This window comes from Oncorhynchus clarkii, chromosome 33 (assembly GCF_045791955.1).
Source record: "Oncorhynchus clarkii lewisi isolate Uvic-CL-2024 chromosome 33, UVic_Ocla_1.0, whole genome shotgun sequence".
Taxonomy (NCBI): domain Eukaryota; kingdom Metazoa; phylum Chordata; class Actinopteri; order Salmoniformes; family Salmonidae; genus Oncorhynchus; species Oncorhynchus clarkii.
Genome location: NC_092179.1, coordinates 1569484 through 1596417, shown reverse-complemented (window position 1 = coordinate 1596417; position 26934 = coordinate 1569484). Strand labels below are relative to the sequence as shown.

At 42.4% G+C, this 26934-nt stretch overlaps 1 protein-coding gene across 4 annotated transcripts in view; it reads right to left on the bottom strand.

The window, feature by feature from the left end:
- Window positions 1–2964: 2964 nt before the first annotated feature.
- Window positions 2965–26934, bottom strand: part of LOC139393048 (transcription factor Dp-2) — a 42492-nt gene continuing 18522 nt past the window's right edge. The window contains exons 5-12 of one of the 4 annotated variants that reach the window (XM_071141377.1): window positions 26673–26705; window positions 12055–12214; window positions 10034–10180; window positions 8071–8139; window positions 7121–7272; window positions 4587–4753; window positions 4455–4482; window positions 2965–4113 (exon numbers count right to left, since the gene is read on the bottom strand). In XM_071141377.1, the coding sequence (XP_070997478.1) occupies window positions 3960–4113; window positions 4455–4482; window positions 4587–4753; window positions 7121–7272; window positions 8071–8139; window positions 10034–10180; window positions 12055–12214; window positions 26673–26705 (910 nt within the window). In that variant the 3' untranslated portion in view covers window positions 2965–3959. The remainder of the gene's footprint in view (window positions 4114–4454; window positions 4483–4586; window positions 4754–7120; window positions 7273–8070; window positions 8140–10033; window positions 10181–12054; window positions 12215–26672; window positions 26706–26934) is intronic. The other 3 variants (XM_071141378.1, XM_071141381.1, XM_071141379.1) reach the window with 3 other exon arrangements.

Below are 26934 nucleotides of genomic sequence, written 5' to 3'. Positions count from 1 at the left end.
GGTACCGCTTGCCGTGCGGTAGCAGAGAGAACAGTCTTTGACTAGGGTGATTAGTCTGACATTTTTTAGGGCCTTCCTCTGACACCGCCTGGTATAGAGGTCCTGGAAGACATGGAGCTTGGCCCCAGTGATGTACTGGGCTGTTCGCACTACCCTCTGTAGTGCCTTGCGGTCAGAGGCCGAGCAGTTGCCATACCAGGCAGTTTTGCAACAAATCAGAATACTCTGGATGGTGCAGCTGTAGAACCTTTTGGGAATCTGAGGACCCATGCCAAATCTTTTCAGTCTCCTGACGGGGAATAGGTTTTGTCATGCCCTCTTCACAACTGTCTTGGTGTGCTTGGACCACATTCGTTTGTTGGTGATGTGGACACCAAGGAACTTTAAAATCTCAACCTAATCCCCTGTCGATGAGAATGGGGGTGTGCTCGGTCCTCCTTTTCCTGTAGTCCACAATCATCTCCTTTGTCTTGATCACGTTGAGGGAGAGGTTGTTGTCCTGGCACCAAACGGCAAGGTTTCTGACATCCTCCCTATAGGCTGTCTCACCATTGTCTGTGATCAGGTTATACCACTGTTGTGTCATCGGCAAACTTAATGATGGTGTTGGAGTCGTGCCTGTCCGTGCAGTCATAAGTGAACAGGGAGTACAGGAGGGGACTGAGCATGCACCCCTGTGTTGAGGATCAGCGTGGCAGATGTGTTGTTACCTACCCTTGCCACCTGGGGGCGGCCCGTCAGGAAGTCCAGGATCCAGTTGCAGAGGGAGGTGTTTAGTCCCAGGGTCCTTAGCTTATTTATGAGCTTTGAGGACACTATGGTGTTGAACGCTGAGCTGTAGTCAATGAATAGCATTCTCACATAGGTGTTCCTTTTATTCAGGTGGGAAAGGGCAGTGTGGAGTGCAATATAGATTGCTGCATCTGTGGATCTGTTGGTGCGGTATGCAAATTGGAGTGGGTCTAGGGTTCCTGGGATAATGGTGTTGATTGTGATTCATGACCAGCCTTTCAAAGCACTTCATGGCTACAGACGTGAGCAGTTCGGGTCGGTAGTCATTTAAGCACGTTACCTTAGTGTTCTTGGGCACAGGGACTATGGTGGTCTGCTTAAAACACGTTGGTATTACAGACTCGGACAGGGAGACGTTGAAAATGTCAGTGAAGACACTCCAGTTGGTCAGAGCATGCTCGCAGTACACGTCTTGGTAATCTGTCTGACCCTGCTGCCTTGTGAATGTTGACCTGTTTAAAGGTCTTACTCACATCGGCTGCGGAGAGCATGATCACAGTCTTCTGGAACAGCTGGTGCTCTCATGCACGTTTCAGTGCCATTTGCCTTGAAGCGAGCATAGAAGTAGTTTAGCTCGCCTGGTTACTACATGATTCCATGTGTTATTTCATAGTTTTGATGATTTCACTGTAGAATAATAATGTTGAAAATGCAAAAAAATAAAGAAAAACCCTTTAATGACTAGGTGTTCTAAAACTTTTGACCGGTAGTGTGTGGTAATTTTATTGTTTGCTCTATAGCCTGTTAGTTCATATGCCTTGCAACTGTGATATGTAGGCAGAAGGCAGAGACAATAAGACAGACAGTGGCAGAATAAATTCAACCACACCTTTTTTTCATCACAAAGCATATGGCATGTAACAAGCAGTTACATAACCTACAGAATAGTCAAGCAAGTTAATGTTTCTGACATTTCTAACTACTAAACTATTTTTTTTGAACCACAAAGTTACCACAAGTCGCAAAGAAAACAGGAGCTGCCGCCACTATTCCAGCACTATTTCATCATCAAATCACCAAATGCTTAGTCTAATACAGTGACAACTAAAAGATACCAAAAACAATGTAAGCTAAATATGTGGCTGTCCATGGTTCTGATGTGTGTGTGTGCGCGCATAAAAGAGCATGTTGACTCACCCTACTTGTAGAGAAACTCCAATGCCATCCTCTGTTCTTTCATGCTGACGAAATGGTCTATGACTCTGTCACACAGTACACACTTTTATTTTTTGTTGTCCCAGGCTACCTGGCTAAAATGCTTGATCGCTAGTCTAACTTCCTTTCAAGGGCAATGCTAACTAGTTAGCATTAGCCTTTTACATCTAGCTACACATTGAACTTCCATCTTCTTATTCCAGGGGCATAATCTATGAATTTATGGTTGGATCATGGATGTTTCTTTTGGCATTTATGAATTCACGCCACTGCTGAGGAGTCTGGCGGGCTTGTGGCAAGTTGCCCAGAGGTTTCCTTTTTGCACTTTCTTCTCATAACCTAGGGCTAATTGCACTAATTTTGCAATGTTGGCATCATTCCTCAAACTTATTGTGCAAAATTCTTCAACTTGTGATTTTTGTGATGCAGCTGCCGGGTCCCAGATGCAAGTGTGAAGTTTCTCAATGGGTATATTCAAATAGTCTAAAGTGGTTTCCTCTCCAGTCTCTATGCCTACTCAATCTGCACTGATGTTTTCACCTATCCCATGATTTCAGATCGATGCAGATCAAGAGGAGACGATTGAGGTGCACCCATCTCTAAAACAGAGGGCTTTGGCAAGGTTGAGAGGTGATTTCTACTCTACAAGGATAAAACTCAAGGATTAAAGAACTCTTCATTATGTGTACCCACATAATTTAGACACTAACCGACAGCTTAACCATTAGACCAAGAGAACATTTTCTAAATCAGTGTTTCTTAATCCTGGTCTTGGGGACCCAAAGGCTGCAAAAAATGTTTTGGGCAGTAGCACCACACCCAATTCCACTAATCAACTCAATATCAAATCTTTGATTAGTGGAATCAGGTGTGTAAGATAAAAATGTGCACCCCTTTGGGTCCCCAGGACCAGGACTAAGAAACACTGTCCTAAATAGAAGGCTCACTGATCCAAGGAAATGTGGTGTCCATGAGATAAATACTTCACTTGGAGAAAATACTCCTTGAAAATACAGGTTAAACCAAAATGGATGTTTATTCATGTATATTTACAGACCCAGTCATTTCTGCAACTACATAGCATAACCTCCTAAAAGAGAGTACACACGTTTCCCCAAGTGGAATGTCCACTGAGTGTAGGGCCTAACGAGCTCAAGGGTCATGACAACATATCAAGGACGCATTCAGGAGGGTGCAACGCATTTAACGGAATAGGCCATTACTTGTTGGCTCAAGGATTATATTAAAAAAGGCATTGATGAGAGACAGACTAATAATGGTTCACACTTAAAAGAGAACTACATTTACTCATAATGTAGCCTTGTTTCTAGACAAGGTAGAGCTAATACCTGGGCAAAAGTTTGCTGCTGGTATCTTTCCATACAGTTGCATCAAGTGGCTAACAGTAAACTGTAAAAAGAATAAAGGAGTATCATAAGTAACGTTTGTTTGTTGTTGCGTTAAAGTTAGAACAGAACGCAAAACCACTAGCCTACATCAACACGCATACTATTCATATACGTTTGACATGTTTCAATGTAAAAAGAAAATAAATGTTTTAGACATCTTTAATAATCACAAAAAATATTCAGTCGCTGAGTCTGGTGCGTTGAGACAGTGTGAGCGTTTTGATGCATAGCCGCACTGCTCCTAGTGCTTACGTCTAGTAGAAAACACCTACAAAACATTGCACTCCATCTAAAAACAACAAACCATTTTTCGAGGAGTTGAGATTACGCAGCTGTCCCCTCTCTTGGCAGAAAGCGACATGGAAGTAATTTACAAAAAATAACTACAATGGAGAACTTAAGAGGGAGACAGAGATATAAATGCTTCTAAAATATCTTATTATAGACCTGAATGATTGGCAGCTTATTTCCTGTATATCTGGCCACATCCCCAGAGAACTTACATTCCCCCTGTGAACAGAGTGGGAGACAAGAGTCCTGTCCCAGAGAGGGAGCGGTATGATGTATCACTGATGCCTGCCCGGCTGTCTGTTTGTCTGTCAGTCACTCTGGGGAAGAGGGTTCATCATCATCGTCCTCCTCTTCCTCGTTGAAGGAGCTGGGCGTCTGGCCTCGAGACTCTGAGAGGGCGGTGCAACTGTGGCTGAAGCTCCGCCTTCCATTCAAAGAGGCGGAGTCTAGGTCACCTGGGAAAGAGCTGAAGCATGACAACCCACACCACTGGTCAGTCACTTCAGTTCTCAAATTAAAATCAATCATGTCACCTTAAGTAATTTATATTTTATGATCCCTGTGTGGCTTGAGATTTTCTGTTATCAGTAAGGTGTGTAAAGACACATTTTGCCACACAAAAACAGGATCACTTCCTGGATACATCACAAATGGCACAATTTTCCCTATATAGTGCAATACTTTTGAACAGAGCCCTCTGGGCCCTAGTCAAAAGTAGTGCACTATAAAGGGAAAAGGATGTTCCTGTGTGGTAGTGGATTGTGTTTAAATCACGTTTTGATTTAAAAGTTATGAGAGGTAATCTACCTTGTTTGACTGGTGCCTCTTGCTATGCCTGTGGAAGGGGAGATGAGGACAGATTGAAATTACAGAAATGGCCTGCACACGCTCACACATGTCAAAAAAGCTTGTCAATGAAGGCCATTTTCCCACTCTCACCTATGACGTAGGTCTCCAGAGACCTGGGGATGAGGGACTTGGCAACAATGAGATTGTCTGCGGTGCACTTCCCACTCTCCAGGCCCAGGGCCATCCCCATGCGCTTCAGAATCTCTATGTCGTCATGGATCTCAAAGGTGTTGTCAAAGTTGAAAAGGTATTCGCATCTACAGTAAGGACGTCAAATGTTCAGACTGCTGCACAGAACCTATGGACTCTAGTCTAGAGTGCATTGTTAAATTGTGCTTAGGAGCTTCTACCCCCAAGCCATTAGACAGCTGAACAATTCATAGAAATCTCCACCGGACAATTTACATCGACACCCCCCCCCCCCCCCCCCCCCCCCCCCTTGTACACTGCTACTACGCGCTGTTTGTTACCATAGTCACTTCACCCCCACAGATTACCTCAACTAGCCTGTACCCCTGCACATTGACTCAGTACCGGTGCCCCCTGTATATAGCCTCGTTATTGTGTTACTTTTTATTATTACTTTTTATTTTTGCCTACTTGGTAAATATTTTCTTCCTGAACTGCACTGTTGGTTAAGGGCTTGTAAGTAAGCATTTCACGGTAAAGTCTACACTTGTTGTATTCTGCGCATGTGGCAAATAAAGTTTGATTTGATTTATTTTACTCTCCATGGTTAAATTAGGACGTAATAGATAAAATAGAAAACAATTGAATTTCTTATTTAATTATGGTATATTATGCTAATTTCTCTATGGTGGACAGAATGCGTTACTACATTACAGACTCAAGTTTTCAACAGGAATTACAGGAAATACATATCCTTTTACCTCAGATTGGTGATGTTAGTATTAATGTTTATAGTCATCACAATCTCACAAAATCAATTGCTTAAAAACAGATCAATATCTGTTTGCCATTTTCAGACCACGGTGGCTAGGGGGGGAAAAAAAAAGGGCGCTCCTCCCATAAATGTCTCGGTCTCAACATTAATTAATGGATTTGAGGGTTACACTATCTTTCAAATTAAAGACAAACCCTTTCGCTATTTAGAAACCGATGTGAGGTGGTGATTCGTTGAAATTATTCCGTCAAAAAAATTGTAGTTTCCTTTTCCGTATTCGCCATCTAACAAAATGATTTTCTCTGAGAGATATACACCGAGTGTACAAAACATTATCAACACCTACTCTTTCCATGACAGACTGACCAGGTGAATCCAGGTGAAAGCTAGGATCCCTTTTTGATGTCAGTTTTTAAATCCAGTTCAAATCAGTGTAGATGAAGGGGAGGAGGCAGGTTAAAGAAGGATTTGCAAGCCTTGAGACAATTGAGACATGGATTGTGTATGTGTGCCATTCAGAGGGTGAATGGGCAAGACAAAATATTCAAATGCCTTTGAACGAGGTATGGTAGTAGGTGCCAAGCACACCTGTTTGATTGTGTCAAAAACTGCAACGCTGCTGGGTTTTTCAAACAGTTTCCCATGTGTATTAAGAATGGTCCACCACCCAAAGGACATCCAGACAATTTCACACAAATGTGGGACACATTTGAGTCAACATGGGCCAGCATCCCTGTGGAATGCTTTCTACACCTTGTAGAGTCCATGCCCCGATTAATTGAGACTGTTCTGGGGGGGGGGGGGGGGGTGCATCGTGTGAGTTTGACCAATTGTGAGTAGACATCGCTTACTAATTGGTTGATGTCATTATTTTTTACTAAAAAACAAACATGCCATTTTCACATATGTTGATGCTGGAGATATGAAGCTGAATATTTTTCCATTGGTTTCAATACAACATCGATGTGAGTGATTCATTTGCACATGCTATTGATTACAGTAACACAGAACAAGCTAATCAATTCCAGTTGAGTGACTGCTTGGTAAATATTGGTGTGTGTGCAGTTTATGAAGGTACTAATATAGCAAAATACAAGTAATCTGAACACAATGTGTACTTTTATGTATTGGTCTCCGATGAAGGCCGTGAGGCCGATATGTAAAGCTTATTAAAGAGCAGTGATACTATCAAGAGCAGTGTGCTGGTTCCTTCTTTTTTCTCATTTTATTCAACTGTAACCATGACATACCAAGACAAGACATATAAAACCGGTGTTTTGACACTCGGCCATAAATCAAAAAGCCAGGAAGGCAGCAAAAGCATAATTTTCAATCTATGTTTTAGGAATATAAATGGTACTTTTAAAAATGTTCAACAGGATTCTACTTTATCAGGTAAAAACGTGCAATGACATTGATTTTGATGAAATTGTGACAATATGTTTGTACTGGCTACCTACAGAGAGTTGGAGGATTACTGTGAGAAAGCAGGTTTGTATTGTAGCCATCTGTATAAATGACATGTAATGATAATCATGGTAAAACCTTGTGATCCTACCTGAATTTACTTTCAGCACTGTAGGAGAAATGTTGGCATTTCAATGATAAATGCGCAATGAACATGTGTATTATACTACAGTGGCAATTAGAGTAGCAATTCAGTAGTGAGTAACCTAGAGTTGTCTTTGCATTAGGGTGAAGACATTGCAGTGACACATACTTGTCACTGGAGATGGAGCAGTCTATGACGGTGCGTACGTCTGTGTTGAGGATGATGAAGGGGAGCTGGATGACAGAGCCGGAAGGGGGAGGGGCCAGGGAGGAAGTCTCACTGACTTTGTTTCTCTGCACCAGGTTCTTGAATGCGATTTGCTGTTTGAGAAGAGATGAGCAATATTCAGAAACACATCGATTTAGTTCGTCTTGCTATGGTATTTCATTAATCTTCCATTGGTCCTGAACTTTCGAACACAACTATCCACACAGACACATTGTCACTACAACTACAGCTAATCCTATCGATACATACTCTAAAAACATCTATCCCCACATACACAAACACACATTTTCATTCTCTGAAGGTTGAGAGTGTATGGTTCATGAGTGGAACTCCATCATCATACGTCATGGGGCAACAAGTCTATCCTGGTCAGGTTATGTGTTCAGGAAAAATGCCTGGCTGTAGCATATCATGGCTAAATCAATGCTAAGTGAAAACCTCAGAGGAATCGGAGCTTAGGTTGAAGCTTAAATCTAGCTTTAGAGTAAGTTACCGTCACCAGGTCAGAGCAGTAGGGAGCCAACACACCAATCAATCAGAGATACAATGAATGAATGAAAACTATCCGTGGTGTGGTACATTTAAAGAAAAAGACTGCAAATAAAATTTGGTGATCGCAGAGTCCTTCTCTCAGGGAGAAGTAATCAATCAAGAGATCTTCGACCCCTCCCACACTCTCTGGCCTTCTGGGAACTCCACGGGGTCACACAAAGGTTCCCTGTCATATGCTAATGAGATGCTAACAAGTGTGGTGTTTTTCAATGGATTTATAGATGGACAGCTGCCTAGCTTATCACTCACGACCAAGGTATCCGAAAAAAGATAAGCATGTGCACACCCACGAATGCCTTCAAAACACACACACACACACACCAGAGACTGCTCCGTACCTGCAGTATGAGTTCTTCCAGCTGAGTTCTCTTCTGTCTGATCCTCTTCAGGCGTTTCTGTTTCTCCACCTGATTGGGGAAACAGTTCAAGTATTTTAGAAAGGACCGGTATAACATAACTGTCTAACAGTAATAAAAATAATACATTACATAAAGAATCTCAAAGCATTCCTAATGCAAAACAAACAAGCAATTTAAAAAGAAACATCGGCTTCAACAGTATCTAGATCAGCATATAGAGTTATTTTTGAGTGCTTCTTGAAGGCTCCAGATGGCAGCCACGGTCATGACATGGTCTGGAAATTAATGACTAGATGTAGATGGTCAGCGGGGGTGGTGGTCGGTGTACTGTCTTTGCCCCTCTTCCATCCAAACCCCACTTCACCCCTTGCTCCAAAAGAGCCCTACCCATATCAACCACTCAGACTATCGTTATTTAAGTAACTGACCAGTGTAAAGCAAGACAATTACTATTTGTATCGTCAGACAGTAGTGATGGCATGCTAAAATGCTCTTCTGTCAAAAGAGCCCAGCGGTAGGAGTACTCCACTCTGTCTCCCCACTACCCCTCTTTCTCATTGTCACCATCATGCCCAGTCCTCCACCAGAATGGGTCTCTGTTTTATCGTACAAATCTATGCTCTGCAGAAAGTTGACACATGATATATAGTGCATTCGGAAATTATTCAGGCCCCTTGACTTTTTCCACAATTTGCTACGTCACAGCCTAAATTCTAAAATGGATTCAATTGGTTTTTCCCCCCCATCATCAATCTGATAAAGCAAAAACAGGTTTTTAGAAGTGTTAGCAAATTTCTTTAAATATATAAACTGAAATATAACATCTACATAAATATTCAGACCCTTTAATCAGTACTTTGTTGAAGCACCTTTGACAGGGATTACACCTGTATTTGGGGAGTTTCTCCCATTCTTCTCTGCAGAACCTCTCAAGCGCTGTCAGGATGGATGGGGAGCGTAGCTGCACCGCTATTGTCAGGTCTCTCCAGAGATCAGAGAGTTTGATTGGGTTCAAGTCCGGGCTCTGGCTGGGTCACTCAAGGACATTCAGAGACTTGTCCCGAAGCTACTCCTGCATTGTCTTGGCTGTTTGCTTAGGGTCGTTATCCTGTTGGGAGGTGAACCTTCACTCCAGTCTGAGGTCCTGAGCGCTATAGAGAAGGTTTTCTTCAAGGATCTCTCAGTACTTTTCTCTGTTCATCTTTCCCTTGACCATGACTAGTCTCCCAGTCCCTGTCGCTGAAAAACATCCCTACAGCATGATGCTGCAACCAGCATTCTTAACCGTAGGGATGGTGTCAGGTTTCCTCCAGACGTGACGCTTAGCATTCAGGCCAAAGAGTTCAATCTTGGTTTCATCAGATCAGATAATCTTGTTTCTCATGGGCTGTCATGTACCTTTTACTGAGGAGTGGCTTCCGTCTGGCCACTCTACCATAAAGGCCTGATTGGTAGAGTGTTGCAGAGATGGTTGTCCTTCTGGAAGGTTCTCTCATCTCCACAGAGGATCTCTGGAGCTCTGTCAGAGTAACCACCTGGTTCATGGTTGCCTCCCTGACCAAGGCCCTTCTCCCCCAATTGCTCAGTTTAGCTGGGCGGCCAGCTCTAGGAAGAGTCTTGGTGGTTCCAAACATCTTCCTTCTAAGAATGGAGGCCACTGTGTTCTTGGGGAGAAACATCAAGGATGATCAATGGAAACAGGATGCATCTGAGCTCAATTTCAAGTCTCATAGCAAAGGGTCTGAATAAATAAGGTAGTTCTGTTTATTTTTAATAAATCTACAAAAATGTGAGAAAAAAAAGTTTTGTAATTATAGGGTATTGTGTGTATATCTAGAGAGGTGACAGTGACAGATGTCAAGGAGCGGCTGTCAAAACTCACTTTCAGCTCCCAGAGAGCTCTGCTGGTTTAAAGTATGTCTGTGTGTGTGTGTGTGATCACCTCCAGGTTTTGACACTCCTGGGCCGAGTTGGTGGGCAGGCCGATCCAGCGGATCTCCTTCTTCTCCTTGGATATGATGTTCATGGCCATCAGCACGTTGAGAGCATCATACACACGCCTGCGGATGTTCTTCTGGTCATACACCTGCTGGGGAGGGAGAGGGATAGCGTGAGGAAAGAGAAAATAAGCGAGTAAAGAAAAGAGATGACATAAGAGAAGAGCAAGGAAACAGATAATAGCAGAGAAGAGGTTATGATTCTAAGCTTGTCTTGGGGGGGTCAAGGGGCATCTCATTAGTAACTGTCCCATGTTGTGTGTGTCCCTGGCCAGGACTACTCGCTACCCCTCCTGCGGCGCACTAACTGCTAGCCCTCATGGTTAATCTGTTTTTAATGAATGATACTGTTTAACATTCCACAGGAAGTAAGCAGATTAGGTCTGGGGCCAAGCTATTTTTAAAGGGGCCATGTCATTATTAATGCCGGAAAGTATTCAGCGGTTGGCCCCCTCCCCACTATTAAAACAGCCTAACTTTCAGTTGGACTTCTCCAACACAATGCTTTAGGACGCAAGGGAACCGTTTGCAACATAAACAACATTCCATAGTCTCTACGATCTCAAATGTGTAATTCATTAATTGCTTATCTTGAACAGTTTATGAATGGAAAAACAAACTTATCTTATTTATTCAGGGTAGCCCAATTGAGACCAGGGTCTCATTCCCAATAGTGCCCTGAGTAGAACAATTTTCTCAAAAACAGAAAGAAAAATGTACATAAAAAATTTAAGAATTAAAATAACCAACAGGCTAGCCTGTTGGCCAGATCGGTTTGTTCTTTAGTTATGCATGAAAAGGGACGTTAGAGGCATTGGCTAAAGTATAGTCAGAAATCTGGCCACCTGGCTTGATCCGCTCAACAACCCCCTACAATACTTTATCGTTCTATTGGCACAATGGGTTAGATGACCACGGTTCTAGCAACACCAGGGTTGTGTTCATTAGGGCACGCAATGGAAAATATAACTGAATCAAATCAAATTTATTTATATAGCCCTTCGTACATCAGCTGATATCTCAAAGTGCTGTACAGAAACCCAGCCTAAAACCCCAAACAGCAAGCAATCAGCAAGGAGTCATCATGTCAGGTATTCCTGGGGCATGGTCCTAGGGCTCAGGTCCTCCGAGAGAGAGAAAGAAAGAGAGAAGGAGAGAATTAGAGAACGCACACTTAGATTCACACAGGACACCGAATAGGACAGGAGAAGTACTCCAGATATAACAAACTGACCCTAGCCCCCCCGACACAAACTACTGCAGCATAAATACTGGAGGCTGAGACAGGATGGGTCAGGAGATACTGTGGCCCCATCCGATGACACCCCCGGACAGGGCCAAACAGGAAGGATATAACCCCACCCACTTTGCCAAAGCACAGCCCCCACACCACTAGAGGGATATCTTCAACCACCAACTTACCATCCTGAGACAAGGCTGAGTATAGCCCACAAAGACCTCCGCCACGGCACAACCCAAGGGGAGGCGCCAACCCAGACAGGAAGATCACATCAGTGACTCAACCCACTCAAGTGACACACCCCTCCTAGGGACGGTATGAAAGAGCCCCAGTAAGCCAGTGACTCAGCCCCTGTAATAGGGTTAGAGGCAGAGAATCCCAGTGGAAAGAGGGGAACCGGGCAGGCAGAGACAGCAAGGGCGGTTCGTTGCTCCAGAGCCTGAAGCCTGGCACCGTTTCTCATTGCACAAGTCCAGACTGAAGCCAAGCACCGTTTCTCATTGCACAAGTCCAGACTGAAGCCAAGCACCGTTTCTCATTGCACAAGTCCAGGTAGTCCCCCCCCATTTCATTCCATTTTCTTCTGTTTGGTGCCTAATGAACACAACCCAGGGATGTATGTTTGATTCCTGCATGGGCCACATATACTGAATATGTGTCACTGTCAACCGTAAGTGGTTTAGGATGAAAGCATCTGCTAAATTACCATATTATTTACGGACTCACCGAGTCTGTGGCCATGACGTTGGTGGAGTGGGTGAACTCAGCCACCAGTTCGTCGGCCACCTCGTTGTAGGACGTGGTGCCTTTCTTCTGCACCTTCTCACACACCTTCATGGAGAAATGCCTCAGGCCCTTCCCGTTCTTATCGCCCTTCAGTCGCTTGCTGTGGTGGAGAGATCACAAAGAAGCAACCGACACATTAATGACCAGACGGTCACAACATCTAGAACTAGCTGTTACACAAATTAAATAGTTTATTTGTCACATGTACAGGATACAGTAGGTGTAAAACAGTAAAGTGAAATGCTTACAAAAGATGACACGGCACACACAAGAGTCAATGTCTGGGGACACCGGTTAGACGAGGTAATATGTACGGGTTGAAGTCGGAAGTTTACTTACACCTTAGCCAAATACATTTAAACTCAGTTTCACAATTCCTGACATTTAATCCTAGTAAACATTCCCTGTCTTAGGTCAGTTAGGATCACCACTTTATTTTAAGAATGTGAACCGTCAGAATAATAGTAGAGAGAATGAGATTTCAGCTTTTATTTCTTTCATCACATTCCCAGTTGGTCAGAAGTTTACATATACTAATTGAGTGTTTGGTAGCATTGCCTATAAATTGTTTAACTTGGGTCAAATGTTTTGGGTAGCCTTCCTCAAGCTTCCCACAGCATGTTAGGTGAATGTTGGCCCATTCCTCCTGAAAGAGCTGGTGTAACTGAGTCAGTTTTGTAGGACACCTTGCTCGCACTTGTTTTTTCAGTTCTGCTCAGAAATGTTCTATGGGATTGAGGTCTGGCTTGAGTCTGGCTTTTTGTAATGGTGGTTTTGGAGCAGTGGCAACTTCCTTGCTGAGCGGCCTTTCAGTTTGTGTCAATATAGGACTCGTTTTACTGTGGAAAAAGGTACTTATGTACCGGTTTCCTCCAGCATCTTTACAAGGTCCTTTGCTGTTGTTCTGGGATTGATTCCCACTTTTCGCACCAAAGTACGTTCATCTCTAGGAGACAGAAAGCGTCTCCTTCCTGAGTGGTATGACGGCTGCGTTGTCCCATGGTGTTTATACTTCTGTACAAACAATAGTACACATCAATGTGGTACCTTCAGGGGTTTGGAAATTGCTCCCAAGGATGAACCAGACGTGTGGGGGTCTACAATTTATTTTCTGAGGTCTTGGCTGATTTCTTTTTGATTTTCCCATGATGTCAAGCAAAGAGGCACTGAGTTTGAAGGTAAGGCCTTGAAATACATCCACAGGTACACCTCCAATTCACTCAAATGACGTCAGTTGGCTTTAGAAGCTTCTGATAAGCTATGACATAATTTTCTGGAATTTTCCAGAAAAGGCACAGTCAACTTAGTTTAAAGGCACAGTCAACTTAGTGTATGTAAACTTCTGACCCACTGGAATTGTGATACAGTGAATAAGTGAAATAATGTCTGTATACAATTGTTGGAAAAATGACTTGTGTCATGCACAAAGTAGATATCCTAAAAGACATGCCAAAACTATAGTTTGTTAACAAGAAATTTGTGGAGTGGTTGAAAAACAAGTTTTAATGACTCCAACCTAAATGTATGTAAACTTCCGACTTCAACTGTACATGTAGGTAGACTTAGTGACTATGAATAGATAAACAGAGTAGCAGCAGCGTAAAAGAGAGGTCTGGGTAGCCCTTTGATTAGCTGTTCAGGAGTCTTATGGCTTGCGGGTAGAAGCTGTTAACCTCTTGAACCTCTGGGGGCAGTATTTCATTTTTGGATGAAAAACATTCCCGTTTTAAACAAGATATTTTGTCACGAAAAGATGCTCGACTATGCATATAATTGACAGCTTTGGAAAGAAAACACTGACGTTTCCAAAACTGCAAAGATATTGTCTGTGAGTGCCACAGAACTAATGCTACAGGCGAAACCAAGATTAAATTTCATACAGGAAGTGAGCCAGATTTTGAATGCGCTGTGTTCCAATGTCTCCTTATATGGCTGTCAATGCGCAAGGAATGAGCCTACACTTTCTGTCGTTTCCCCAAGGTGTTTGCAGCATTGTGACGTATTTGTAGGCATATCATTGGAGAATTGACCATAAGAGACTACATTTACCAGGTGTCCGCTCCGTGTCCTCCGTCGAAACTACTGCGTAATCTCCAGGTGCGTGCATTTTTCCATTTTGAACAGAGGAGAAACCAAACTGCCACGAGTGATTTATCGTCGAATAGATATGTGAAAAACACCTTGAGGATTGATTCTAAACAACGTTTGCCATGTTTCTGTCGATATTATGGAGTTAATTTGGAAAAAAGTTTGCGTTGTAATGACTGAATTTTTTTATTTTTTTCTTAGCCAAACGTGATGAACAAAACGGAGCGATTTCTCCTACACAAATAATATTTTTGGAAAAACTGAACATTTGCTATCTAACTGAGAGTCTCCTCATTGAAAACATCCGAAGTTCTTCAAAGGTAAATGATTTTATTTGAATGCTTTTCTTGTTTTTGTGAAAATGTTGCTTGCTGAATGCTAGGCTTAATGCTATGCTAGCTATCAATACTCTTACAAATGCTTGTGTAGCTATGGTTGAAAAGCATTTTTTGAAAATCTGAGATGACAGTGTTGTTAACAAAAGGCTAAGCTTGTGAGCCAATATATTTATTTCATTTAATTTGCGATTTTCATGAATAGTTAACGTTGCGTTATGGTAATGAGCTTGAGGCTATAATTACGCTCCCGGATACGGGATTGCTCGTCGCAACAGGTTAAGAAGCGTTTTGGGCCTAGACTTGGTGCGCCGGCACCGCTTGTCGTGTGGTAGCAGCGAGAATAGTCTGACTAGGGTGGCTGGAGTCTGACAAATTTTAGGGCCTTCCTCTGACACCGCCTGGTGTAGAGGTCCTGGATGGCAGGAAGCTTGGTGATGTACTGGGCCGTACACACTCTGTAGTGCGGTCGGAGGCGGCGCAGTTGCCATACCAGGTGGTGATGCAACCTGCTCTTGATGGTGCAGCTGTAGAACATTTTGAGGATCTGAGGATCCATGCCGAAACTTTTTCCACTTCCTGAGGGGCAATAGCCATTGTCGTGCCCTCTTCACGACTGTCTTGGTATGTTTGGACCGTGATAGTTTGTTGGTGATGTGGACACCAAGGAACTTGAAGCTCTCAACCTGCTCAACTACAGCCCCGTCAATTGCAATTGGGGGCGTGCTCTGTCCTCCTTTTCCTCTACTCCACAATCATCTCCTTGGTCTTGATCACATTGAGGGATATGTTGTTGTTCTGGCACCACACGGCCAGGTCTCTGACTTTCTCCCTATAGGCCGTCTCATCGTCGGTGATCAGGCCTACCACTGTTGTTTCATCGGCAAAAACGTGATGTGTTGGAGTCATGTCTGGCCGTGCAGAGATGAGTGACAGGGAGTAGGAGGGGACTGAGCAGGCACCCCTGAGGTGCCCCCGTGTTGAGGATCAGCGAGGCACACACACACACCTTGCTGATAGACCTCAATGGAAAGAACTAGCTATGTATGTGCTCATAGCCCCAGCCATTCAGGACAGTACAAAAAACAAAGCACTGTCTGTCGAATGCTGATGTGCTCTATGTCAGGAGTCATGGCATGCTGCCACACAAGTCCTCTGGCATATGCTGTGTTTTAGGCACACATGTCCTCTTTCTCACAACAGTTCCAGTGTAATGTGGTTTCTCTAGCTCACTAGCCCAGGGAGAGGGAAGAGAGGGATTCTTGCATTTCATTACAAACCACCACCTCCACATGCAGGGGAAGCACTATTGTTTATCATTTCACAAGGATCGCTGTGTGCGCGTGTGCATGCACGCACGTACAGTCATCTCATTCTCAAATCAGCAGAAACATGGTTAACTTTTGGCGAATGTGAATACAAAACGGGATAAAATTGATGATTGACTGATGAACCGTTAAGCTACACATGACGCTCCGCCCACACAGCAGTGATAAAAATCGCTCGTTTAAATCAGGGGCTCGCACTCTGTGATTTACACACCAAGGGAAACCGAAAGGGCGGTAGTGGGGCATGGAGAAAAATAAGAGAAATCAGGCTAAAAAGAGATATCGCCACAAAGAAAACAGAGGGAGAGAGGGGGGGGTTGATATACAGACATTTTGTGTGTGTTCAGGTGTGTGGATTATGTAACATTAGGGTTGTTAGACAGTCGTAGAGCACAACACAGATGCGTTACATTTGGCAACGTGCAATTGGCAAGAGGCGCAGGCAGAATGTGCATATGCATGAGCGCATGTCAAGTCAAAAGTTTGGACACACCTACTCATTTGCAGTGTTTTTCTTTATTTTTACTATTTAATACATTTCAGAATAATGGTGAAGACATCAACACATATGGAATCATGTAGTAACCAGAAAGTGTTAAACAGATCAAAATATATTTTATATTTGAGATTCTTCAAAGTAGCCACCCTTTGCCTTGACAGCTTTGCACAATTGACATTCTCAACCAGATTCATGCGGTAGTCACCTGGAATGCATTTCAAATCAACATGTGTGCCTTGTTAAAATGTACATTTGTGGAATTTCTTTCCTTCCTAATGCGTTTGAGCCAATCAGGTCTATTGTGACAAGGTGGGGCTGGTAAACAGAAGATAGCCCATATAGTCCATATTATGGCAAGAACAACTCAAATAAGCAAAGAGAAATGACAGTCCATCATTACTTAAAGATATGAAGGTCAGTCAATCAGTAAAATGTCAAGAACTTTGAAAGTGTCTTCAAGTGCAGTCACAAACACCATCAAGCGCTGATGAAGAAACTGGCTCTCATGAGGACCGCCACAGGAAAAGACCAAGAGTTACCTCTGCTGCAGAGGATAACTTCATTAGAGTTACCAGCCTCAGAAATTGCAGGCCAAATAAATGCTTCAGAGTTCAAGTAACAGACATCTCAACATCAACTGTTCAGAGGAGACTCCGAAGCCAGGCCTTCACGGTCAAATTGCTGAGAAGAAACCACTAAAGGACATCAATAAGAAGACACTTGCTTGGGCCAAGAAACATGAGCAATGGACATGAGACCAGTGGAAATCTGTCCTTTGGTCTGTTTAGTCCAAATTGGAGATTTTTGGATCCAAACGCTGTCTTTGTGAGACGCAAAGTAGGTGAACGGATGATCTCCGCATGTGTGGTTCCATTCGCGAAGCATGGTGGTGGTGGTGTGATGGTGCTTTGCTGGTGACACCGTCAGTGATTTATTTAGAATTCAACCAGCATGTCTACCACACCATTCTGCAGCGATACGCAATCCCATCTGGTTGCACTTAGTGGGACTATCATTTGTTTTTCAATAGGACAATGACCCAAAACACACCTCCAGGCTGTGTAAGGGCTATCTGACCAAGTATGAGAGTGATGGAGTGCTGCATCAGATGACCTGGCCTCCACAACCACCTGAACTCAACCCAATTGAGATGGTTTGGGATGAGAGAGAGTGAAGTGAAGGAAAAGCAGCCAACAAGTGCTCAGCATATGTGGGAACTCCTTTAAGAGTTTTGGAAAAAACAGGTGACTGACTACCTCATGAAGCTGGTTGAGAGAATGTCAACAGTGTGCAAAGCTGTCATCAAGGCAAAGGGTGGCTACTTTGAAGAATCTATAATATATTTTGACTCGTTTAACACTTGTGGTTACTACATGATTCCCTATGTGTTATTTCAGTTTTGATGTCTTCACTATTATTCAACAATGTAGAAAATCGTAAAAATAAAAGAAAAACCCTTGAATGAATAGCTGTCCAAACTTTTGACTTGTACTGTAGGCGTGAGAGAAAGAGAACACAGAGAGAGAAGAACAGAGAGAAGAGGAGAGCGAGAGAATAGATATAGATGAAGACGAGGAAGACTATGTAAGTGGACAGGACAGAGACATGTAAAGATATAGCTGCGTGTGTGCGCCTAAGTGAGTGAGCAATCGAAATGTCCATTCACAAACATCCCCCAACCCTCAAACTATAGGCACAGTACAGTTCCTTCTAACACGCAGTAGAGTAGAGAGTAGGAGACTGCAGAGCCGCTCATTACATAACTGGAGCACACACACACGCAAATAGGAAGACCGTGTGTGTGTAGTGTATGAGGTAGGAGGTGGGGATGGCAAGCCGCTGCGTGGTGGAAGCTTAGGGTTACAGTTGTCAGGACAAATTAGTTCCAGAACCGCAGCTACTGTAGCTTGGATAATTTGGGAAGAATTAGAGAGAGAGAAGACGAGAAACAGGCTGGAAAAATGGTGGTGAATGTGCCATAATGGGTACAGGGAGAGTAGTCAAACCACAGAGGCACCTTTTCTCCTTAGCAAAATGCAAACATACTGTAACCGAATACAACAACCGGAGGTCTGCTGAGTGTGACTCGAAATCCAGACCTCTATGGGTTGATAAATTTAAGTTTCCATTGATAATTTTTGTGTGATTTTGTTGTCAGCACATTCAAAAAAGTATTTAATAAGAATATTTCATTCATTCAGATCTAGGATGTGTTATTTTAGCGTTCCCTTTATTTTTTTGAGCAGTGAAAGTTTATTATACCTGTTTTTACATTTTATTTGCAATATTTATTTGCAGTACATGTTAGCTAGTCATTGTGAGTGAGGGTCTGTTTGTTTGTATGAGAACGACGATAGCCTATGTCTGTGTGTGTATACACTGCTCACACTTCAAACTCCACTATGGCCAAGACCAAAGAGCTGTCAAAGGACACCAGAAACAAAATTGTAGATCTGCAATAGGTAAGCAGCTTGGTTTGAAGAAATCAACTGTGGGAGCAATTATTAGGAAATGGAAGACATACAAGACCACTGATAATCTCCCTCGATCTGGGGCTCCACGCAAGATCTCACCCCGTGGGGTCAAAATGATCACAAGAACGGTGAGCAAAAATCCCAGAACCACACGGGGGGACCTAGTGAATGACCTACAGAGAGCTGGGACCAAAGTAACAAAGCCTATCATCAGTAACACACTACACCGCCAGGGACTCAAATCCTGCAGTGCCAGATGTGTCCCCCTGCTTAAGCCAGTACATGTCCAGGCCCGACTGCCAGTCTCCAGATCTCAACCCCATAGAACATCTTTGGAGGGAGTTGAAAGTCAGTTTTGCCAGGCAACAGTCCCAAAACATTACTGCTCTAGAGGAGATCTGCATGGAGGAATGGGCCAAAATACCAGCAACAGTGTGTGAAAAACTTGTCAAACGTTTTCTGTAAGTCTTCACCTCCGTCATTGCCAACAAAGGGTATATAACAAAGTATTGAGATAAACTTTTGCTATTGACCAAATTCTTATTTTCCACCATAATTTGCAAATAAATTCATTAAAAATCCCCCCAAAAAATCTCATTTTGTCTGTCATAGTTGAAGTGTACCTATGATGAAAATTACAGGCCTCTCATCTTTTTAAGTGGGAGAACTTGCACAATTGGTGGCTGACTAAATACTTTTTTGCCCCACTGTGTGTGTGTGTGTGTGTGTGTGTGTGTGTGTGTGTGTGTGTGTGTGTGTGTGTGTATGTATGTATGTATATATATGGTGTAGAATGTAAACCCATACATCTCAACACAGGCAGCATGCTTCCTCCAATCAGTCTACATTGGAGGGAGCATCACGGAGCTTGCTGGCTACAGCACCACTGCACCAAGCCCTGTCCCTTCTGCTCCTGCCATAAGTGTTCATCTGCCCAAATATATTTGTGCAGGCATGGATGTGCCTAAGGGCCAAAAGGGCACAGCATGGCGGCGTTGCTGTGTTGTTTGCAAGATGAAGTCCCCCATCACATGCACAACATGCTCAGTGACCCTCTGCTTTACATCAGAAAGAGACTGCTATGGCATCTGGCATCAGCAGCAGAATATTGTCTAGAGTTTTGGCAAAGTTGGTGGGGTTATATGGCAAAGTGGATGGGGGCTAGGGTCAGTTTGTTATATCTAGAGTATTTCTTCTGTCTTATCCGGTGTCCTGTGTGAATTTAAGTCTGCTCTCTTTCTCTCCTTCTTTCTCTCAGAGGATCTGAGCCCTTGGACCATGCTTCAGGACTACCAGCCATGATGACTCCTTGCTGTCCCTAGTCCAACCGGCCTTGCTGCTGTTCCAGTTTCAACTGTTCTGCCTGCGGCTATGGAACCCTAAACTGTTCATTTTTACTCGAGGTGCTGTCCTGCTGCACCCTCTACAACCACTGATCTCCACCCGGCACAGCCAGAAGAGGACTGGCCACCCCTCATAGCCTGGTCCCTCTCTAGGTTTCTTCCTAGGTTTTTGCCTTTCTAGGGAGTTTTTCCTAGCCACCGTGCTTCTACACCTGCATTGCTTGCTGTTTGGGGTTTTAGGCTGGGGCTATATATATATATATATAGAGAGATTTGATTTGATAGAGGACTGAGGGTCTTCCAAATATTGAAAGTGTGCAAATAGTTACCCATGTTATTTTGTAAATGTATATATGTATATTTTTTCATATATTTTTTTTAATCAATAATTATTATTTCCTCAAAAATGTTTAAACCTTTTTTTATTATGTTTTGTTTTTTTTTGGGGGGGGGGGGGGGGGGGGGTGTTAGAATACCATTTTGGCATTTTGTATATAGTTATTTGTTTCAAAATGTATACCTTCACCACTTGGGTCACTTGGGTACATTTGCGCTACTTGTGTGGGACACCTGGGTGACTTCATGTAGCACACCCATTTTGGAAGTTATCATTCTGAAACTTTGCACAAGTACTGTTGCCCTCTTATATTTTTCAGTGAAATTGTCCCCATCATCCTATCTGAATGTTTGTTTTATCTTGTTCATTTTAAAGATGATACAAAAATAAAAAACATATGTTTTTTTTCATTGTTTTATCTAAACCAGATATATTGTGTTATATCCTCCTACATTCAATTCACATTTACACAAACTTCAGAGTGTTTTCTTTCAAAATGGTACCAAGAATATGCATATCCTTGGTTCTGTGCCTGAGCTACAGGCTGTTAGATTTGGGTATGTCTTCAGGCAGAAATTGCACAAAGTACGGGGGTTAAACAGCTTGGAAACCTCCAGAAAATTATGTCATGGCTTTAGAAGCTTCTGATAGGCTAATTGACATCGTTTGAGTCAATTGGAGGTGTACCTGTGGATGTATTTCAAGGCCTACCTTCAAACTCAGTGCCTCCTTGCTTGACATCATGGGAAAATAAAAATAAATCCTTGGGAGAAACTTCCAAACACCTGAAGGTACCACGTTCATCTGTACAATCAATAGTACACAAGTATAAACACCATTGGACCACACGGCCATCATACTGCTCAGGAAGGAGGCGCGTTCTGTCTCCTAGAGATGAACATACTTTGGTGCAAAAAGCGCAAATCAATCCCAGAAAAACAGCAAAGGACCTTGTGAAGATGCTGGAGGACACAGCTACAAAAGTATCTTTATCCACTGTAAAACAAGTCCTATATCGACATAACCTGAAAGGCCTCTCAGCAAGGAAGAAGCCACTGCTCCAAAACCGCCATAAAAAAGCCAGACTACGGTTCGCAACTGCACATTGGGACAAAGATTGTACTTTTTTTTTTTTCTGATGAAACAAAAATAGAACTGTTTGGCCATAATGACCATCGTTATGTTTGGAGGAAAAAGGGGGATGCTTGCAAGCCGAAGAACACAATCCCAACCGTGAAGCACGGGGGTGGCAGCATCATGTTGTGGCGGTGCTTTGCTGCAGGAGGGTGCACTTTACAAAATAGATGGCATCATGAGAACGGAAAATCATGTGGATATATTGACGAAACACCTCAAGACATCAGTCAGGAAGTTAAAGATTGGTTGCAAATGGGTCTTCCAAATGGACATTGACCCCAAGCATACTTCCAAAGTTGTCGCAAAATGGCTTAAGGACAACAAAGTCGAGGTATTGGAGTGGCCATCACAAAGCCCTGACCTCAATCCTATAGAAAATGTGTGGGCAGAACTGGAAAAGCATGTGCGAGTAAGGAGGCCTACAAACCTGACTCAGTTACACCAGCTCTGTCAGGAGGAATGGGGCAAAATTCACCTAACTTATTGTGGGAAGCTTGTGGATGGCTACCAAAAACATTTGACCCAAGTTAAACAATTTAAAGGCAATGCTACCAAATACTAATTGAGTGAATGTAAACTTCTGACCCACTGGGAATGTAATGAAATAAATAAAAGCTGAAATAAAACATTCTCTTCTTGGTGACAGGGGGCAGTATTTTTACATCCAGATGAAATGCATGCCCAAATTCAACTGCCTGCTACTCATCCCCAAAAGATAAGATATGCATATTATTAGTAGATTTGGATAGAAAACACTGACGTTTCTAAAACTGTTTCAATCATGTCTGTGAGTATAACAGAACTTATTTAGCAGGCGAAACCGAGGACAAACCATTTTTTTTTTTTTAGGTCACTCTTTTCAATGAGTTTTCATTGGGAATCCAGTTCATACCGCTTCCACTGGATGTCACCAATCTTTAGAAATTGGTTGAGGTTTTTCCTTTGTGTACTGAAGAAGTAGCCTTGTTCAAAACGAGGGTCACGTCAAGTGTACTGTTAGAGGTGCGTGACCAGAAAGCTAGCCTCAGTTTGTGTTCCTCCTGTATTGAACACAGATCATCCCATCTTCAATTGTATCAATTATTCATGTTAAAAGATACAACTTTAGGTATTACAAAAGTAGTTTGAAATGTTTTGGCAAAGCTTACAGGTAACTTTTGAGATATTTTGTAGTCACGTTGCACAAGTTGGAACCGGTGTTTTTCTGGATCAAACGCACCAAATAAATTTACATTTTGGATATATATATATATATATATATATATATATATATATATATATATAGACAGAATTAATCGAACAAAAGGACCATTTGTGATGTTTATGGGACATATTGGAGTGCCAACAAAAGAAGCTTGTCAAAGGTAAGGCATGATTTATATTTTTATTTCTGAAATATGCTTTCTCTCTTTGTTTACGGAGGTGCTACCCTCAGATAATAGCATCGTTTGCTTTCGACGAAAAGTCTTCTTGAAATCTGACATGTTGGCTGGATTCACAACAAGTGTAGCTTTAATTTGGTATCTTAAGTGTGATTTCACGAAAGTTTGATTTTTATAGTAATTTATTCGATTTTGGCGCTCTGCATTTTCACTGGCTTTTGGCCAGGTGGGATGCTAGCGTCCCACATGTCCCAGAGAGGTTAAGGGCTTTGTAAGTAAGCATTTCACTGTGTTGTATTCGGCGCATGTAACGAATAACTTGATTTGAGTTCTTCTTCTCTTCAGTTCTTTTGAAAGCACCATAAATCAAGAGAATGCCGGACTTTGATGACAAAACTTGCCCGCCGCGCCACCTTCCTGTTCAAGTCAGCACAGCACAAGGGGACTCCAAAAATGTATTATATGCTGCTGCATAAATTATGTAATATGCCAGAGAGATATGTATACTGTAGCTAAGAAAGTAATACTAAGTGTATGTTGTGTAATACGATGTTAGTAGCCCATGTGCCTCACCCTAATACTTTAGTCTATTTACCCCTCTTAAATGTTGTCTACTGTTCTGACATGGTGGTGCACATGTAGCCTATAACCTGTTTTAGAGAAATGTAATCATTAAATATTGTAAGAGCTTTCATTGTCTGCTTGTATGCCCCCTTTATTTATTCTACGGTTCTGACTTGGTGTACAGGGAGAATACTGTAAGAACAGCCCATGTTCTGAATGTTCTGTCGCTGTATATTTCAAAAGTGCTAAACAAATAGTTGATTATGTCCGTTCTAGCTCGCTCATTAATGTCTTAATCGAAATTACAGATTGCACCTAATACGCTTGTCGTCCCCTTATGCCATAGTTTGTACATCTAAATTGTCATTAGAAACCACATTTGTTTAAGCAAGTCAGCCATATCAGCTGTTTTTTTTAAGGCAGTAAATGAGGCTGAATTAACTGTTTCACTGCAAGACAAGGCTCTGCTTATAGCCAAGTGTAGCAGTGGTAAGATGTTGGGACTGCTGTTGGGACAGCTTTATGTAGGCCCTAACATTTTGTTGGCACCATTTATCACCGTTATAGTGCAATAATGTATTGTTTAGTGTTGTGTAGTGGCTTTGCTGGCATGCATCCCACTTTTTTTGCTGGCATGCATCCCACTTTTTTTAGATTTACATGCTAAAATCATCACTGTATATATCCATACAAATGATGCCAGCTGATTCATGATTTCAATGGGTTTCATGCCATTCGCTCCATTCCAACCATTATGAGCCGTCCACCCTTCAGCAGCCTCCACTGGTCAGGATTTATTTTCCGTAGGCTGGGGCTTTTCTGCTGTCTGCGCTTTTTTTAATTTTTTACCATGCAATCGTCATAGAAGGGGATGGATAGTCTTCAAAGGATTAAATACCCTTTCTCTCCTCACCAGCATCTAACTGCACACTAAGTGAGGACACTTATTGGCCAGCATGTGCATGCCATGCAGAGTGAGAGAGCCTGCTTGTGATTCGTCAGCATTCTCTGTATATCTAGAGAGTGAATGAACGGAGTCTAGCGCTTCTAATTGGAGGAGGTACCGTAGTCCAGTTTTTGTTGTATTAACAGAGTGTCAAAGAAATTAGAAAATTGCAGCCTCTTGCAATATGGATATTGCACGTCAATATTACAATTTCAAATCTGAATTTGATGAATGGCGCAGCGCTAACACGCTCTGGCCCTGACACACGTACAGTTCCAGTCAAAAATTTGGATACAAATACTCATAAGGGGTTTACTTTATTTTTACTATTTTCTGCATTGTAGAATAATAGTGAATACATCAAAACTATGAAATAACACATGGAACAATGTAGTAACCAAAAAAAGTGTTCAATCTAAATATATTTTATATTCTTCTAAGTATCCAACCTTTGCCTTTTATTTAACTAGGCAGGTTAGTTAAGAACAAATTCTTATTTACGATGACGGCCTACCCCAGCCAAACCCTAACCCGGATGACACTGGGTCAATTGTGCGCCGCCCTATGTGACTCGCAATCACGGCCTGTTGCGATACAGCCTTGATGACAGCTTTGCACACTCTTGGCATTCTCTCAACCAGCTTCACCTGGAATGGTTTTCCAACAGTCTTGAAGAAGTTCCCACATATGCTGAGCACTTGTTGGCTACTTTTCCTTTACTCTGCAGTGTATCCTTCACCCTGGCGTATCGCTGCAGAATGCTGGTTAAGTGTGCCTTGAATTCTAAATGAATCACAGACAGTGTCACCAGCAAAGCACCCCCACACCTCCTCCATGCTTCAAGTTTGGAACCACACATGCGGAGATCATCCGCTCACCTACTCTGCGTCTCACAAAGACATGGTGGTTGGAAACAAAAATCCAAAATTTGGACTAAACAGACCAAAGAACAGATTTCCACTGGTCTAAAGTCCACTGCTTGTGTTTCTTGGCCCAAGCAAGTCTCTTCTTACTATTGGTGTCCTTTAGTAGAGGTTTCTTCTCAGCAATTCGACCATGAAGGCCTGATTCACGCCGTCTCCTCTGAACAGTTGATGTTGAGATGTGTCTGTTACTTGAACTCTGTGAAGCATTTATTTGGCCTGCAATCTGAGGTGCAGTTAAATCTAATGATCTTATCTTCTGCTGCAGAGGTAACTCTGTGTCTTCCTTTCCTGTGGCAATCCTCCCTCATGAGAGCCAGTTTCATCATAGCGCTTGGTTTTTGCAACTGCACTTGAAGAAAGTTCTTGAAATGTTGGACTGTTGTTTCTCTTTGCTTATTTGAGCTGTTCTCGCCATAATATGGACTTGGTCTTTTACCAAATTATCTTTTGTAATAAAATCCCTACCTTGTCACAACACAACTGATTGTCTCAAATGCATTAATAATGAAAGAAATTCCACAATACCAATAACAAGGCATAACTGTTAATTGAAATGCATTCCAGGTGACTACCTAATGTAGCTGGTTGAGAGAATGCCAAGAGTGTGCAAACCTGTCATGAAGGTGGCTACATTGAAGAATCTCAAATATATTTTGTTTTAATTTTTTTTTGGTTACTACATGATTCCATTTGTGTTTTTTCATAGTTTTGATGTCTTCACTATTATTTGACAATGTAGAAAACAGTAAAAATAAATAAAACTCTGAAATGAGTAGTTGTGTCCAAACTCTTGACTGGCAATGTACATACTACACATGTACATACAAACATACAGTACCTACACAGTCTCTGATGGTTACATAATCTGCTCACCTGAACACACACAAAAAACCTGCAGTCACTAGTGAATTGGCAGTCATGGTCGCTACTTCCACAAATCCACTGCAGTTCTTACTAAACTGTACTGTGAGAGCGCGAAAGCAAAAGAGAGAAAGAGAAGAAAAAAAAAGAGTTCTGGGTGGGCATGTACGAGAGAAAAAGAGACCGCACAGGAGAAGAAAATGGGACAATGAAATATAAATTGTATCCAGAGGAGATGACAGGAAGGGAACAAAAGGCAGGAGAGAGGGGTAGGCATGGTGAGAGAGAGTCAGTGTTCTGCTGTAGTGAGTCATCTACATTCTGAGCCAGGCAGTTACCTGGCTGAAGAGTCTCCTGAGCACAGCCCATCCCTGCAACACAGACAGAGAAATCAAACTGTTTAAGATTAATTCAATATACAAGACAATGTTACTGTGTGTGTGTCAGTAGTCAGTCCTCCTAGATTAAATCTAATTCCATTGCCTAATGAACTGGTTTGCTTTGGAAGTAATGAGATGCTTCAGCTCAATGAGATGCTGTGAGAGAATGACAAAGCGTCTCTCTCTGACTCAGTTTCTCTCGCCCTCTGTTACTCCCTTT